The sequence below is a fragment of the Carassius auratus genome, unplaced genomic scaffold (assembly GCF_003368295.1).
Source record: "Carassius auratus strain Wakin unplaced genomic scaffold, ASM336829v1 scaf_tig00039420, whole genome shotgun sequence".
Classification (NCBI taxonomy): domain Eukaryota; kingdom Metazoa; phylum Chordata; class Actinopteri; order Cypriniformes; family Cyprinidae; genus Carassius; species Carassius auratus.
This window is the reverse complement of record NW_020526514.1, coordinates 20349-38922: the sequence shown is the minus strand read 5'-3', so window position 1 is coordinate 38922 and position 18574 is coordinate 20349. Positions and strand designations below refer to the sequence as shown.

Sequence of the window (18574 nt, the reverse complement as noted above, 5' to 3'; positions counted from 1 at the left end):
ATACACCTTGCTTTGCAGTATTTATCAAAATATGTAGAAGATAAAGAATTGTACAGATGTAATTTCTGTAAACGAAATTTTTATATATATATATATATATCAGTGGTATACCTATTTTCTCTCCCTTTACCTGTTCCCCCCCCCCCTTTTTTTATTTAATTAAATGTGATTTTTCTATTTCTAATTATACATTAGCATGTTTGCATTTAAAGTGATCTTTCTTAGTTTTTTTTTTATTATTAGTAAGTTTCTGTAACTTGTAACTTGATTTGAGGAAAGACATCGATGTCACGTGGTACGTGTTACTTTCCCCAGCGCTACTCTAGACAATTTTAGTCAATTTTGATTACTATGACATTTTATTCGTAATCAATTTTATAAAGATAATTAAAAGGAATTGATCGATAATCATGTCTGCTAATATGCTTTAAAATGAAATATATTTTAAAAAATAGATATATACTGTTTAATATACAAATGTCCCTAATGATTTTGAATTAAATTCGAACGCAACTCAAAGGAGGAGTCATCTTTAAGAGCCACCGCGCGCCCCCTGGAGGAAGAACTACCAAACAGCGTCCCTTTCCATTCTCCGTGCCTACTGCACCACTAGTAGGAGTAGTATGGTAAAGCGTGATTGAGAACACAGCTCGTGCTCTCACCGGTGGAGCTGATGTCTTACTCTATTAGTTAGACTCACTCAGTTCTCAGCTGTCATTCTCATTCCCTCGTAAAACACGAATGCAAGCCAGAGTCGAGGAGCTGTCCACTTCAGCACCGCTAGCAGGACTGTCCAGACAGACCCAGACTGAGCCTCCTGAAGATGATGAAGATGATGATGCTGCTGAGTGCATGCGGACTGCAGTAACACATCAGAGGCAGACCCGCATTCCTCCATCCAAACAGCCATCTGAGCCTCCGGTAAGAGTTTCTCCTGTTTCATGCTTGTCTGCTGACTTTTATATGGAGCTGATGTCCTGATGCATTGGCATGCTGTTGCATGCAGATACATTGCAGTCAGTCATGGGAGAATATCTTATGCAAACACATGCTGGATCAGTGTTGATTTCCACGAGATGTGGCCTGAGATTCCTTGTCCTAAAGGACACCGGAAAGGCGACCTTTAAATGCTCAAATAAATCTGGAATATGTAGATTTTGGGGGGGTTATATTTCAACAGTGCAATAATTTTGTAAGTTCTTCATTGGTCTCAACCAGTTGATCATTCTAGGACATTGAGGTCACTCTGATGCTCTCTGCATCTATATCAATCTGAATGGTTTGATGTGGTTCAGCTCTGTTTGATTTAGACGTCTAGATGTTATTTTCTACTTTCTGATTAGCTGCTTGTGTTTTGATATGAAACCCTTCACAAGTTTTTATGATATCAGCAGTTTGTTTTTGTATGCTCGTGGAAAGGTGAAGTGTGTTGGTGGTGTTTTAATGGATGAGACTTATACAGTGCAGATATATACAACTTATGTAATGTAATGTATAAAAAAAAAAAAAAACTGGAACCATGTCACACAATATTTCTACTAATGTACTATGGTATATTAACTATATTAACTTTTGAGATTATCTGGCTATATCTCTTGCAAATTAATTAACGTTTTAGTTCCCCCTTGTTTATTCATTAAATTTGGATAGATTTTGCATTGCATAAGTCCTCAGTGGATCCACTGCAGTGAATGGGTGCCGTCAGAATGAGAGTCCAAACAGCTGATAAAAACATCACAGTAATCCACAAGTAATCCACATCACTGCAGTCCACTGTAATTTATTTTACAAACACACAGATTTATTTGTCAAGACATTATCTGATGGACTGGAGTGGTGTGGATTATTCTGATGTTTTTACCAGCTGTTTGGACTCTTATTCCGACGGCACCCATTCACTGCACATGAGCCATTGGTGACACACTGATGAAATGCCTTAGAGTGAGGACATTTTCACATAACGATGAGACTTGCACACCATTTGGAATAGTATGTTACACGATATTCACTTAAAATGCACTCAAACAAAAAGTAGTTATTATTCACTAGTAAGACTGCCAGTATATTTCACAATTTGCACAAGGAGAAACTAACACTTCTGTTAATCGGTCAAGGCGGCTCAGTTAACAGCTGCTGCGATAACCTCAGATTGTCCAGGAAATTGTCTGATTAATCAGCCCGGCCAATACAGTGGAGTATCGTCCGTGCTGTTAAAAGCTGTTAGGTCTCATGCAATCGTTCGGTCCCTGTTGAAAGAGCCGTGTTTCTCTCTGTCTGGTTTGGGCGGTTAAAGCAGATGCTGTCCTGAGAGAGACGTGTGACTTCTTAAGGATGATGAATTACAGTGTCTGACACAAAGCTGCAGGTGCCGCAACCATTCAGGATGCAAACGGCACGTCCTTTTGTAAGAGCGAGAAAGTAAATAGATAAAGAGGTAAACAGGAACATCAGATGGATGAAATTATGAGTCATGTCTTGTATTGTCTGTCTGAGCGTCAGCTCTCATGTTTTGTCTTCATCTGCTGATGTTGCACAGAGGATTTCAGAGAGCATGAAGAAAGAGAGATGTTATCCTGGATTGATGAAATCTCTCGCTGTATGCTCTGTTTGACCTGTAAAACCCCTCACATTGTCATATTTGCTGCTTTTTATCACAACATACTTATCATATTTTGTATCTTTTATCTCTTTGAGCTAAGTTTGGGCTTCATTTCAGATGTAAAAGAGGTTTGTATGCTATGCAGGTGATGATAATCATAATCAGAATATTTTTTTCCCACTATTATCTTCTGGAAATGCACACTTATGGATTGCTGGTACTTCAGCACAGTAATTTAATCAAGCCATTATCTTTCATTAATGTCTTTTAATCTGAAGCATGCAATTTTTATAAAAAAAAAATATATATATAAACATTGTGGAACATTCAAATTATTGATTTTATTTGTTTGAGCAGCCTGGCAAAACAAAATTATCTGAATTGCAAGACCGAATGAGTGATTGGGAAGCCTGTTTGAAAAGGTCATATTTTGGCTTTTTTTTTTTTTATGGTGTGGTGCCAAAATTACACATTTCAGTAATTAAAAGTGAACAGATAAGAGTGCAGTGAATTGCAAAATGATTTAGACTACTGTTCAAAATATGTTTTTTTTTTTATATAAAATAAATGAATCCATTTTTTTTCAGCAAAGAAACATTGAATTGGTCAAAAGTGACAGTAAAGACATTTAAAGATATCTATTCAATACTGTTTTCTGTTGAACTTTCTATTCATCAAATAATCCTAAAAAAAAAGAAAATTACAGATTCCACAAAAATACTGAAGTGTTTCAACACTGATAATAACTAGAAATGTTTCTTGAGCAGCAAATCAGTATATTAAAATTATTTCTTAAAGATCATGTGACACTGAAAACTGAAAATTCAGTTATTACAATCTATAATATTTCACATTACTTTTTGATAAAATAAATACAGCCTTGGTGACTCATAATGACTCCAAACTTTTGAAGGGCTAGTATTAATTTCTTCACTTTTCATCTGTTTGCATCGTCCAGAATTTCTTTCTTTTGAAATATGCAGATTAAATGAATATTCAGAATATTCATGTTTCTCCTGAAGCCCGAGAATCCGTGTGAAACTCTTTCATCCCTCCTGCTGCCCACACATGCTTTCTGCTTCCTACAGTCTCTTTCTTCTCTTACACTCTTAATAACCTTTCATGCATTTCTTTTCACACACTCCTGTCATTCTCCCACTCTCTCCATCTGTCTCTAAATCACATTAATCAGTGCTTTCATGGGAACTGTAATTCAGATCAGTAATGCATTCGCTGTGAATGTCATGAGAGCAAATTAATGATTCACTGACCACTGTAATCTCAAGTTTGCATTCAGATCGGTTGACTTGCACTAATGCACTCAGCTTGTTGGTGTTTTCAGTCCACCTAGTGACCTCATATCAAGATACACTTAACTAAATGCATGGCCTTTGCATGCACGTGTATGTTATAAGTTGATTTGAGACCATTAGTGAGCTTGTACCATGGAAATCCTGCAATCTGACCAGCGCTGATTCAATTCAGACTCCATCTCTTGATTCTGAAATGTGATTCATCCTGAATGTTATTTAATACCAAGTCTGATATTGCATGTAAGGAGACCAGCCACTAACATCAACCGTATGATCAAAAACTCATGGATTCTCATCCCAAATTCAAATAAGTGTTTATTTGTGTAGATGATGGTTGAAGTGATTAGTGTGCATCATGAGGACTGAATCACAGTAATGTTGTCTGAGTGTGTGTGAGTTCACGATGTTAGAAAGACGATGGATTTAAGGCCAGTGTAATGCCGTCTACAGGAAGGTCATGTTTTTGGTTATTTTCTGTTTTGGAGTTATCTATCATTTTCTCTCACTTTAAGACTCTAAAGTCCTCAGAGAGGTAAAGTTTATTTAATATGTTGTGATGTAGTGCTTTATGTGTGAACCCAAGAGAGATGAATGAGCCGAAACCTGTCATAAACATGTCCAGGTCAAAGTTCACCTCAGAATTAACACCAAGAAATAACAGACTATATTTGGCATATTATATTATATTATTAAAATTTCATATAAATATTATTTTGTGTGAATATATTTTAAAATGTAATTTATTATTTTGATGCAAAGCTGTATTTTCAGCATCATTACTGCAGTCTTCAGTGTCACATGATCTTCAGAAATTATTCAAATATGACGATCAAGTAACATTTCTGATTATCAATATATATATATATATTTTTTTATGATTCTTTGGTGAATAGAAAGTTCAAAAGAGCATAATTTATTTGCATACTATACATATTTTCATAATTATTCCAAAATAATTAGAATATTTGTTGCCTGAATAAAAACATGTAACCCCAACTTTTGAACAGTAAACTTAATTTGCACATTTGTACATCATAGTATTCTAATTTAATTTATGATGATTTAATATTTTTAACAAAACTCATTGAGATTCTAATGAGAATCACTATTAAGGAAAATTTTAATAAATACTTATAAAACTAATACATTGATTATTTGGGTCAAATGTGTATATTTTCATGTCAGTAAGTTGTTAACTTGTTTATGCAAAAGACAATTTCTCGTGTTTTTTTTTTTTTTTTTGATTTCAAGACGCATTGAGGCCTGGAGGTGTTTTACGGATCTGTGTAGTAGAAAGGGTTCATGGCCGTGTTAATGGAAGGCCTGGGGTCACGACTGCAGGTGTGTTTGTGTTTCACACACTGAAGCTGATAAATCCTGTTAAGAGGAGGAGAAAGTAGAACTATAGGATCTCTCTGTGTGTGTGTGAGAGAGAGAGAGAGATAGAGAGAAATAAGACGCATTGGACTGCATCAGCACATGCTATTTTTGGCTCTTTTGTTGGTGTTTGCTAAAGCGAACACTATTACTTCACTATTACTATCACTCATGCTTAGCTAGGGTTATTTAAAAAAAACTCCTGACACTTATGTATTAAACCTTGTCATATAATGTCACACATTACTGCATTACAGACGAGAGTGATTCCTCAAGTCATGTCACATGTTTGAAAAGCCGTTTACTATATATATATATAGATTTATAAACGTAGTGTTGGTCACAGATCATTTCAGACAGACAGACGAGGTTTCTGATCGTTGGTATTATTATAATGATTAGCAGAGGTATCATATCGAAGACTGAAGTCACCTCTGTCGCATGACTCCTAAAAAAAGTTCACATTGTGAAAGTGGCAATGAAATGATTCATTGAAGCTTGTGGAACAGAAAAGATCGATCCAAATTCTGATTGCATGAGCCACTTTAAAGGTATTGAAAAATGACAACACAAACCTCTAAACATGCATATTATAATTAGATTGATTGATAATAATTAGCTTACAGTAATGCTAATTAACTGTTTATTTCTTGGAGTCTTCTGATTATTATTTAATATGTATTATTAAGATTTAAAATATGTTTTTGTGTGTCTATTTTTGTATCATTATTATCATCATCATCATTGTTTTAATAATAATATTCTGCTTCTCATTCCTATGGTTGGGAATTGAAATGTCCCTAAACCCTTTTTTTTTTTTTTTTTACTTCTGTGTGAAGCTAATCCCAAACCATATTGTGTTTTTGTTCAGAAAGCATAAAAATAGTAGTTTTATAAATAGAGTTTCAGCAGGTGTGGGAGGGGCTTGTGTTGTGTTGTCATAAGAAGCAGATTTCTCTGTAGTTTTCAGGACTTCGTCTCTGTGTTGGTGGAGAATATGACAGCTGCTGTTGATCAGTCTTTTCTGAATACATTTCAAGAATGAGGACAAGTCACAACAGATTTATGATATGAGGGCTCAACCATCCCCTTCTCCAGAGCAGTGTGTGTTGTCATGACCCTGTTTGTGGTTATTTACTTAATAATGAGACTTCAAATGAAAGTATATGTCAGTGTAAGTGAAAGTTTATAATTCTGCATCTGTCACCATTCCTTTTCAGCTTTGCTGCATTGATTAAAAGAAAATAATAATAAAGTATGAAATTTACAGTAAAAAAAAATAATAATAATAATAAATGTTCAAATGAATTCTTAGCAATGCATATTACTGATCAAAAATTAAGTTTTGATATATTAACAGTGGGAAATTTACAAAATATCTTCATGGAGCATGATCTTTAGTATCCTAATGATTTTTGGCATGAAATATAAATCTATATATTTTTATTTTTATTTTTACAATTATTATTATTATTTTTTTTTTTTTTTTTGGCTATAGCTACAAATATACCCCAGGAACTAAACACCTTTATATCATTCAGTATCATTTTAGTATCATTTAAGTACTAATATAGTTTTTATTAATAAATTAATTTTTTTTTATTTTTATATTTTCTGTTTTCATTTCAATTTGTTAGTTTTAGTGTTTTTGTATTTTCGTTTTATAAATTATTAATATATACTATATTATGTCTATATAATTTTTAAGTTAAGTTTTAGTCTTAAATTTATTATAGTTTTATTATAGGTCTTTTTCACTTCCAAAAAAATTAAACTTAACATTATTTTACATTATTATATTTATATATTATAGCATATTTATATTATTATATTTAACATTATTATGTAAAATCCCCCAATATGTCTATAGTGAATGTACTATTAACTAATTAAAAGGTTTTTAGAGCTACAATTATTATTATTATTATTTTTTTTTTTTTGTGAGCATTTGTTACATGTTTTAGGATTTTAAGATTAATATTTTTTTATGCATTACATATTAACATTCCACACATTGTTGAATCTTTGAAGTTCATGCTAAAATTAATAAATGTAAGTGTTTTCATGTAACTGTTTTTTCTTTCCTTTTTCGAGGTACAGATATGGTACTGTTTTAGTTTTCCACCTGATGTTAAATGTAAATGTAGGTTCCAGTTAAAGTTAAACACATTACCTGTAGAGGCCTGTCCTTTTCCCAGAAAGCATTTGACATCGAGCAGCCTGCTCCAGAAACTTGTTTTCTGTCAGCGTGACAGTTGTGCCTCTGGACAGGACCAGTGTGAGTTATCTGAAGTCTGGTGAGAAAGTGAATGAGTGACAGACAGGAAGGGAAGGAGAGAAGGAGAGAGATGGCGTTCATTCAGATGGAGCCGTCTCTATCGCTTCAGCTTTCACCTCTCTGTGTCCTTATAATTCAGAGCAAATGTATGCATCGGTCAACTGAAAGATGTTAAATCCACACGGATCAGAAGGAGCTTTGCTGTTACGTCTGTCTTGATGTTGTGTTCGCCCTCTTTTGTTCTGGTTGTCATTCTCAAAGGCAGTTTTCCTCACTTATTAAAGAGAAGGATAAAGCTGTCTCTGTTAAAGCTTTCAAAATTATGCAAACGACAGACAGAAAAATTGCAATGCTGTCATTGTCGTACACTCATGCCTATCTTCTAAAATTGCATTCTGTCCACTTTTAGCATTTAATTGACTTCGTAAAAATTTGGAAATAAACCAACTGTGAATTATGTGTTAAATGACTGATTATTATGGAGTTTTGAGACTTATCTGTTACACTTTAAAACAAGACATTTGAAGTTGTGAATAAATCAAATATTACTTGTTAATGTTTATAAGAATTTAATAATATCTTAAATAATACAGATTCTGTTTAATACTATACTGTTTCAGTCTTTCTACTGCGCAATTTTCCATTTAATTCAGTGTTTTATTATCAATTATTTGTGAACTTTTGTAGCAATTTTACGAGTGAAAATTGTCTTCAAGTAAATTTCACAAAAAAAAAATACTCAGAAATTGCTTGTAAATTTCACAGTTAATCTCAAATAAATGGCAAATAACATTGATTTAAGCATGACATTTTAAAGTAGAAAGACTTAAATAGATTTTAGAATTTAAATTAAAGTGTGAGAAGCCAATAATGCCAGTTCAGTGTTTTATATATATATATATATATATATATATATATATATTATATATATATATATATATATATATATATATATATATATATATATATATATATATATATATATTATATATATATATATACATACACACACAATCACAGTACAGACCAAAAGTTTGGAAACATTACTATTTTTAATGTTTTTGAAAGAAGTTTCTTCTGCTCATCAAGCCTGCATTTATTGGATCAAAAATACAGAAAAAAAAACGTAATATTGTCAAATATAAAATAAAATAATTAAAATAATAGTTTTCTATTTGAATATACTTAAAAAAATAATTTATTCCTGTGATGCAATGCTGAATTTTCAGCATCATTCCTCCAGCCTTCAGTGTCACATGTAACATCAGTCGATCACATGATCATTTAGAAATCATTCTAATATTCTGATTTATTATGAGTGTTGGAAACAGTTCTGCTGTCTAATATATTTGACGAATAAAAGGTTAAAAAGAACTGCATTTATAAAAAAAAAAAAATTATAATAATATATATTTGAATAATATATTTTCTTTACTATCACTTTTTATTGAACACATCCATGCTGAATAATAGTATTAATTTTATGTAAAAAAAGAAAGAAAAAAATACTGACCCCAAATTACTGACCAGTAGTGTATATTGTTATTACAAAATATTTATATTTTAAAAACATATCTTCTTTCTTTTTTTACTTTTTATTCATCAAAGTATCCTAAAAAAGTGTCACATGTTCTGAAAAAATATTAAGCAGCAGAACTGTTTCCAACTTTGATAATGAATCATCATATTAGAATGATTTCTAAAGGATCATGTGATAATGATCCTAAAAACTCAGCTTTGCATCACAGAAATAAATTATAATTTAAAGTATAACAATTATTTAAATTGTAATAATATATCACAATATTAAAAAATGTTTGTGTATTTTTGATCAAATAAATGCAGGCTAGATGAGCAGAAGAAACTTCTAATGTTTCCAAACTTTTGGTCTGTACAAACTGTATATATATATATATATATATATATATATATATATATATATATATATATATATATATATATATATATATATATATATATATATTATATATATATATATATATATATATATATATATATAGAAACATCTTTAATTCAGCGTGTTGATTAATTTACAACCTTGCAAAATCCTCTCTTTTTTTATAGCAGACAAAAGTACAATTTTGAGTCTTCAAGAAAGTAAATGATGTACATTTTTCATTGGTGATTTCATGTTGTCCTGAAAATAGTCAGCTGGCCGTCCCCTGAATCTCAGGACTGCGGTCAGATAGTCATGCAGCGGCTAATATTAGCAGATCTGACTCTGTGCCTGCTGACGTTAGAGACGCTTTCTGTTTCACTGTTTACTGAGACTGTGACTCTGGCTGTAAACATGCAGAACAGACACCCGGGGACCGCTGATACCCGAGGGGGGCCATTACGGCTCTTCAAGTGTCTCGTTCTTTCCTCCGTTATATAAAGTGTTTGTGTTACAGGTGGTTCTGTTCTGTTGTTATGGTGAACTCAGGTGCAATCAAAACTCACGAAGCCTGTCAACATGCATTTCCCTTTGATATTTTTTCTAATAGACTGCAGAAGGTATTTTGAACAATAAAGAAGTGCAGCAGACTGTGATATTTAGCGAGGCCTTTAATGAGGAAGGTTATAATGGACAGAGAAAGTGAGCTGGTGATAAAGGTGTGAAGGTGTCTGTTTAAATGGCCCCAACGGCGCAGATGGTATTCAGTGAATTAACTGAGATGGCCTGTAATTCTCCTGCAGTGCAGACGGATGAGTGAATATTTTTGGAGAGAGAAAGTCCAGGGAGAAAATGAGTGAAGGAGAGAGGGATGTTATTGTGAGCAGAGTTAAGCAGTGAGAATCGTGTGTGTGTGTGTGTGTGTGTGTGTACTTGATTGCTTGTACATGTGTGTTTTGATACAGAGATGCACATTTTGATGATGGAGGCTGCAGTGGACCCGCTTAACTCATTAATATTCATCAAGTCAGCAATTTAATATCAAATACAGAATAAAAAAAGGTAAAGTTTTCATGAACACAATTCTACCTTTTCTCTCACAGTTTTGAGGGGGGAAAGTAGAAGTTGTAAGACACAAAATCAGAATTGTGAGATATAAAGAAAAAAGTTTAAATTCCATTATGCTTTTTATTCCGTGGCAGAAACAAATAAACAAACTAACAAAATAAAAAAAAAAATAAAGAAAATAAAAGAATTGAGACATTTACTCAGAATTGCAAGTAGAAATCTGAATTCTGAGTTTACATCTCTAAATTTTGTTAATATCTTGCAATTCTGAATTATTTTCAGATCTGCAAGAAACAAAGTTCAAAAAGTAAAATATCAACTTCAATTGTGAGGGAAAAAGTCAGAATTTAGATAAAAATTACCATTTTCAGAAATGTAATTTCATTTTCATTTTGACATTATAGTTTTTCATTGCTTAAACCTTTTTAAAATCTTGAAAGCTACTGTTTAATTTGAGTTTTAAATGGGAACTGGGGCATGCTAACCAGCAAATCATTGACCTGATCTAGATACCAGACATGTACTTTTAATGAGCCATCAGAATTACATTACTTTCGGTTGTGTGGGCTTACATTTAGTAACAGTCCGGCTTCCCTGTAAAGAGCCTTTCTGGGAGTAAATGGTGTCAATGGAGGTTTTCCTTTTAGAAAGTAAAAGTTTGTGTGCATGCATACCCTGTTTTAGAGAATCTCTCTGATTGATTGTTAGCATTAGAGCGGTTTTCATTTATCCTTCACTTGTGCTGCAGAATCAAAGTCAATGACATGCCCCTGCACTTTCAGAGCATGCTAGTGTGTGTATATGTGTGTGTGCAACACACATGAGATCCTTTAATCAATCATCGGGCGTCTCAGAGGCTGCAGGAAGCACTTTTCTAGAAGAGAATCATATTTCCAAGCAAAATAATACACTTATTTTTACAGGTGTATGTGTAAATGTCTGGAGCACTTGATTCTGATTCGTCAGTGATAGCATTCTCCAAATATATCAAATTCATGTCGATTCATTCACTTATTTGAAATTTCCCATATGTGGTTTAGGGGAAGGTGTATCAGTATGTTCTTCTATATAAACACTGCTAATATTTGTAAGCCTGAGTGGGAGTTTACGGTATGAGTCACTGAGGTTTAGCACATGACGTAAATCTTTATGTGTGTAACTAGGATTTTAGGGATTAATTTTTCTGGTAAGCAGTAAATAAGTTCATCCCTTCATGCAGATGGTCAATTTGTCATTTCTCTAACAGAATGGATTTGTTCAAAAATAAATATTGCAAAAAATTCAGTCTAGAAGTCGCTGTTTGTTTAATGCAAGATGCATTGGTTAAATGGATGGTAGAATGAGTATGTCATCAGTTGTTGCTTTTGTATAATCGAATTTCTACTGAAATGTCATGACTGAGAAATGTACTGTACTTCTCTGCCACATTGCTTTGTATTGCAAGCTTTGGATCAAACCAAAAGTGACTGTGACAAGGAAAATACTTCACCAAATGTATAGGTTGCATTTGAACAATTGCAATGTATTAATTGTCTGTCCTTTTTACCTGTGTTAGGTGCAGTGGTCCATGCCATTATCTGTCTGTAGTAGCTGGTCTGGCAGGAAAGGGTATCTGAAGAACGGCAACTCAAAATCTCAACTCAAACAATCACAGGAATTCACAAACTGACCAGAACGGGAAAGGGATCCCAGTTTCATTCTGTTCATCTCTTCTTCAGTTTTCATCACAGTGTCTTTTTGTGTTGTACTGTTATGACGCCATGTCTCAAACAGGGAAAGTCCTTCATTTGTATGTGGAGGTGAGATCCTCACCAGAGCATGATGGGAAAGGTAGCTCCTGTGAGACGACAGCGGAGCAAGATGGTCCCATTGAAGCTTTGACCAAATTAGCACAGGCAGCCTATGGGTTTCCCGTACCTCCCAGCAGATCATTCAAACCAAATGTTAACTTCAGACTGCAGCCTTCACACAGTTCTTTGGATTCCCCTCAAAAATGCAGCATTCCCCAACAGGAACCATTCCAACAGGTGCCCTCTGGCCTCAACAACAACATTGACAGTAAACAATTAAAACATGCCCACTCGTCATACTCCAGACAGACATCTGGTCCCAGAACACCTTGTCAAACCTGCAGCCATCACAAGACCTCTAAACCAGAGCTCAGACAGAGGTCCGTAGTCACTTTCAGCTACATTGAGAAAGCCCAGATCAAAACCGTAAAGAGTCCTTGTAATAGTCCCGGTGGAATAAAGGAGGTAGTGGCTTGCCCGCTTAAGAGGTATAGTGATCCAGTGTGGTCACAACCTGCTGAATCTTCAAGCAATGATAGTCCATTTCACCAGCACATGGGTTCTAATTTGAATCCTATCGGTCAAGCTGCAACACAGCGAGCACTGAAGGAATTTGGGTCTCCCCAATTGAGGTGTAAGTTTTCTAATTTCTCAGACTGGAGTCCAGAGATTCATCAACGCCAGAGGGAACGATGCCAGTCTTGGGCAGGTCCACCCTTGCCAAACTGCAGTGCCTACCACCATGATCCTGACCCAGGCAGGGTAGGAGCTGCTTGTGGTGCCCACAAAAGCCCAGCATCAGTTGCTTTCTTATCCCAAACAGTCCACAACAACCAGCAGAAATCCACCTCCAGGTCTCAAGAATGCCCCAAGCAGAATCTCATTTCAAAGCAAGACTGCTCTGCTCCAGTCAATCAAAGTTCGGGAAGCTGGGGTGAAGGCAGGCCTCTGCCAGAGCAAAGGACCAGCCTCACAGACACACCCACTCATGGTTTGAACCAGCTGAGTGGAAGTAATAATTCCTCAGCTCTGAACAGTCCTGAGATAGCCCGCAAGATTGCTGAAGAGGCAACCAAGGTGTCAACAATTTTCAACGAGGTCCGAAGTTCTCCTCCCCCCGTTGTTTTCGAGGGTTTGTCTAATCTAAGCAGCACAAACTATCAGTATCCTTCTAGAGAAATCCAACATGAGACCTTACAGCAGAGTCGAGTGCAGCATTCGGCTGTCAAGATGAACATACCTGTGCGAGAAGACCATTCTACGGCAAATGGGATGCATGAAGCGCCAGCTACTAAGAGCTCAGATTTAAGAGATGACCTGACCAGTACATCATTCTGCTCTGTCCCAGTGGGAGGAGACCCTGATTCTGTGGCCCTTCCATCACGTCTTCTTCGTCCAAGTTTGTCCAAAGCAGATGTGTGTTCTCCACTGCGAGATCCTCGCCAGCTCAGAGTTGACCGGCCAGTCTCTGACAGCCCCACTTTACACCGTCACAAGCCTCCACAGTACACTGGAGAGGAGTGGACATCTGGGGAACCCTGGTTCCTGGACGAGGATGACTGGGATGACCATGTCGTCGCAGAGAGCGTGGAGATCTCCAGGCGGTTGTTTATCGGTCAGAGTGTAGACGATTCTCCGGTCAGTTGGACATCTAGACAGCAATGGAAAGAGCAGGCAGAGAAAGATGAAGGGAAGTTCAGTTTGTCAGAAAAACTTGAAGGAAATCTCAACAGCAGCAGTCCAGTGTACAGAAAAAGAGACGGGGTTGAGGTCATAGAACGAGGAGAGGAGAATGTGAGCAATGTGTTATGTGGAGCAAACCACAGCCCTGGGGAAAGTGTAGTGGAGATGACCAGGCTAACACATCAACAGAGACGGGCTGAATGGAGGAGAAGACAGGCTTTGCTTCTAGGGCCGGTGGTATTAGAAGAGGGAGATGGGGAGAAAGGAGAGGACGAACAGGGGTTTGGAGATCAGCAGGGTTTGGTTGGGTCATCCCCGAGCTCTAGTGGAGTAACGGGAAGCCTAGGAGACCGAGATTGCATCTCACCTGAGTCCAGCCAGAACAGCAACCAATCAGATCACCCATCATCAGGAATACAGGTAAACCCCTGTTCATAAAAGCATTCAATGATTGAATTCAAACAATGTTCATTACACTGTTCCTTGTAAAGAACGAGGCCTGTTATTTTCTAGTACATTGAGTTCACTGTTTATTATAAGCTAATGTGTTTATGTTGTGTGGGTGTTGCAGTCTGATGGCGTTTCTTTAGTGCCAGGTCCATCTCTGCACTGTCAGAAAACTGCTCGTGCCAAGTGGGAGTTTCTGTTTGGCACTCCAGCAGAAAACACTGCCAGCAAACAAGAGAAGAGTAAGTTGCCTCTTGACCTCTTTGATATCAGTTTTAATGATCACTTAGATTCCATCATTAGCAATTAAGTGTTGATGGTTTCAAGTGAATGAAAGTGTTTGAGTAACTCACCAGATTAAAGTGGAATAATGCTGGAATATAACTGAACTGAAATACAGTCATTAACCCAAACTGATTTAGTTGTCTTCATAGCTTAATAAATATTGTTTGTTATTCACCTAGATGTTCCAGAATCCTCCACAGCTCCATCAAGTGGTCACACCACCCCAATACCGCCCTCTTATCTGCCACTGAAGGAGCTTGCTCTCAGGGCTAATCATGACGTCCAACACGTGGAGGTGGAGCTAGTGACTCCGCCCCCTGCAGCCCCAGGCACCTCCCCCAAAACAGGCATAATTCGGCGAACGTTGAAATACTCCGAGACCGATCTGGACGCCATTCCGTTACGATGTTACCGGGAGACGGACATAGACGATGTGCTGTTAGCAGAGCAAGAGGACGCTGACTCTGCGTTTGGGAGTAACCGAAGTGTCATGGGAACTTCCTGTGCTGGGAGTAGCCCGCTAGGAGAGATGCCGAATGAAAGAACAGATGGACAGGAGGAGGAGGAGGAGGAGGAGGAAGAGGAGGATGTTGCGAGCTGGGTCACTGTCAGGATGCAGGGCGATGTGAGGAGGCTGTTGGCCTATCAGGAGCGGGATGATGAAGAAGAGGAGTTTTACAGAATAATGCTAAAGAGGTGGGAAGTGGCAAACACACATTTATTATTTTTTAAGAAACCGTTAAATGATTCATCATGGTTCAAAATATAATTAAAGTCTATGTTTTTCTAGGCCCCAAGGTAGTTTCATTAATGAGCACACAGCTCTAAAATCTCCGATCCTGGTCCGTGGTCCTCGCAGAAGGTCCAGAGACAGTTTGGACACATTCAGCCGGCATTTTGAGTACATCATGGAGTCACACCGTGCCAAGGGCACCTCCTACAGCAGTCTGGACAGTCTCGACCTTCTGACCTCTAGCACTCAAACTGTCCTGACCTTTGACCTCCCCACACTGACTCCACAGGTGCAGGGTCAGATCTACCAGAGTGCCCGGCAAATCGTGGAGCTCAGCTTTGCTCCGTTGGCACAGATAGAGATGCCCAGCCTTTCAGAGTCGTTGCTGACGATTACAGGGGACACGGATGCCACGCGGGCGCCATCAAGTGAACGTCTCAGCAGCGGATCCGACGATCGCAACGGACAGAGCTGGCAGAGCAACCCCCCACTTCCACTGCCCAGGTTTGTGTTATTTCCATCACTCTGGTTGTAGAAGGTCTGTGCAGTATGGAAGTATCCCATTCTGAGGCTTATCTAAATACTCACACTTGCACACTTGGCCACTAGGGAGCACAAGCATGCAACAGAAAGTAAGTGCACAAGACAGTCCCAGGACTTAAAAAGTGTATCCCATCATGCATCGTGTTCTGGTATTAACCCGTGAGACTTTTTTGCCAAGATCCCATGAGAGGTTGTGCAAATCTTTCCAGTGTAAGTTTAATGTTGATTATAATTAGATATTTCAAATAAATAGGTAGTAAAACATTAAAGTGTTGCATGTTTTATTGGTGCAAAGATGAGTATATTTATTTTGTACAACATTTGCAACTGCTTTTTATCACTTTATTAGAAGCACCACAATTATTAAATATTGTTGGCTTTTATAAGGACTACTGACCACAACACTATAAGTGAAAACTTACAGGAAATACGTCATGTAAGTATACAGTGGTCAAGTGGAAAGACTGCATGTGTGTGTATTAGGACAAGCCCCGAGTAAACCTGTCCTACTAATATGATATTTGCAATAGCTCGGTTTCTCCAGCAGAGGGAGTATGCAAGCACAGTTTCCTTTGAAGTAAAACATACTGCGATTTTTGTTTACTGTGACTTGAATATTGGTGAATCTTAAGTAAACCGCCAAGGTTATATTTCCCCCCATGATCAAGCACACTTTTTGTGAGCTTGATGTAGAGGTCACCAGATATATTAGTCCAAACCAGTGTTTAGGATAACTAATCAATATAAAATAATATATAATATTTAATGTATTCTATTTATAATGTAATAGATGTAAAATTCAGCTTTGTTTGACAGGTTAACGTTGAATTGCTTGAGGTGGATTCTAAGCAATATCTTTTTTCTTTTTTTTTCTTTCACTTTTTTTATATATCTATCCAAGTGTAGCTTATTTACTCCGTAATGATTCTGAATGACCTATTAGTCTGTTGGTTTAACCTCGTACATCTGCTGTCCCTGTTACTTGACTGCAGGCTGAGTTTAGACAGGTGTGTGTGTGTGTGTGTGTGTGTGTGTGTGTGTGTGTGTGTGTGTGTGTGTGTGAAGGACAGATGAAAGGCAAAGACGATTGCTGACAGAGAACAGAAGTTACTGCTGCATAGATCACCTTGAGACATGGATACCCAGGAGGCTGGGAATAGTCTAAGAAATATTTGTTTCCCCAATCAGAGTAATGTTGCTCCGTAAATCCTTATTTTTAGGAGTAATAATGTGATATTTTATACGTCCCGTGTCTTAATTCTTTTTTTATCTTATAAAACAAAAAAGTTAGCATCTGTTCTAAATGCTATGTGTATTTGGAGGCACAGTGCAGCATTATACTGCAATATTACACTACCATCCTGTAGTAGCTAAAGTAAACCACTAGGTGGTGACAGCCTTTCATAAGTGCTTTTAGCAAAGGCGTCAGTATTAGAATCAAACACACTATTAGAATTAAAAGCGTCACTATTGCATTTGCCATATTGAACAAACTTCACACATTTAATAATAAGAAAATATCGTATTGAAATTCCCTACACTGCATCAGATGCAACAGTTATGCAACAGTAATATAAACACAACATAATGTATTTGCTCTGGTCAGCCAACCTATGAACCAAACAAATCCTCAGTTGTCTTATAATGAGTGATCAATGGTTATGTCAATTAAAATGTGTGTGGTGTTCATTTAGCATGGCAGGAACAGTAGCAGCATTGTGGAGGCGCTTATCGAACGTTAAGCCCAAACCCCAATCTGAACTCTTTTCTTTAGCTTTCTCCCTTTCTCTCTTTCGTTCTAAGTTTCGACTACATGGAAAGAGTACAGAGAAAATTGTATTAGGTTAATCATCCAGTGGATTGTATGTAAATATACGCTACCACTCAAAAGTTTGGGATCGGTAAGGTGTTTTAATATGTAAAATATTTACAATTTTAAATAACTGCTTTCCATTTAAATATGTTTTAAAATGTAATTTATTCCTGTGATCAAAGCTAAATTATTATTACTCCAGTCTTCAGTGACACACGATCAGAAATAATTCTAATATGCTGATTTGGGGCATAGGAAACATTTCTTATTCTTACCAATATAGAAAACTGTTGTGCTGCTTTTTATAAATATTTTATTATATATTTTATATATATATATATATATATATATATATATATATATATATATATATATATATATATATATATATATTATTATTATTATTATTATTATTATTATTATTATTATTATTATTATTATTATTATTATTTTTTTTTTTTTTTTTTTTGTGGAAAATGATTTTTAATAATGATTTTTTTTTTCTAGATTCTTTGGTGAAAAGAAAGTCCACTATTTATTTAAAATAGAAGTATTTTAAATTGTAAATGCAGAAGTGAATACCTTTTTATTTATGAAAATTTTAATTTCTAAGCGGTTGTAGCTGGTAAATATCTAAACTATGTCCAGAGAAAGATTAAACATTCATTCATTTGCTATGTGTGTGTGTGTGTGTGTGTGTGATCAAATGATTCATTAATCAGCTACTCTAAAGAGGATCATGGGAAAG

General features: G+C 36.0%; 1 protein-coding gene across 1 annotated transcript in view; it reads left to right on the top strand.

Moving 5' to 3' along the window:
- The first annotated feature begins 643 nt into the window (after positions 1-643).
- Positions 644-18574, top strand: part of LOC113083909 (uncharacterized) — a 37427-nt gene continuing 19496 nt past the window's right edge. Inside the window, exons 1-5 of the mRNA XM_026254733.1 lie at positions 644-921; positions 12088-14425; positions 14577-14694; positions 14917-15433; positions 15528-15974. Of these exons, the coding sequence (XP_026110518.1) occupies positions 12293-14425; positions 14577-14694; positions 14917-15433; positions 15528-15974 (3215 nt within the window). The 5' untranslated portion in view covers positions 644-921; positions 12088-12292. The remainder of the gene's footprint in view (positions 922-12087; positions 14426-14576; positions 14695-14916; positions 15434-15527; positions 15975-18574) is intronic.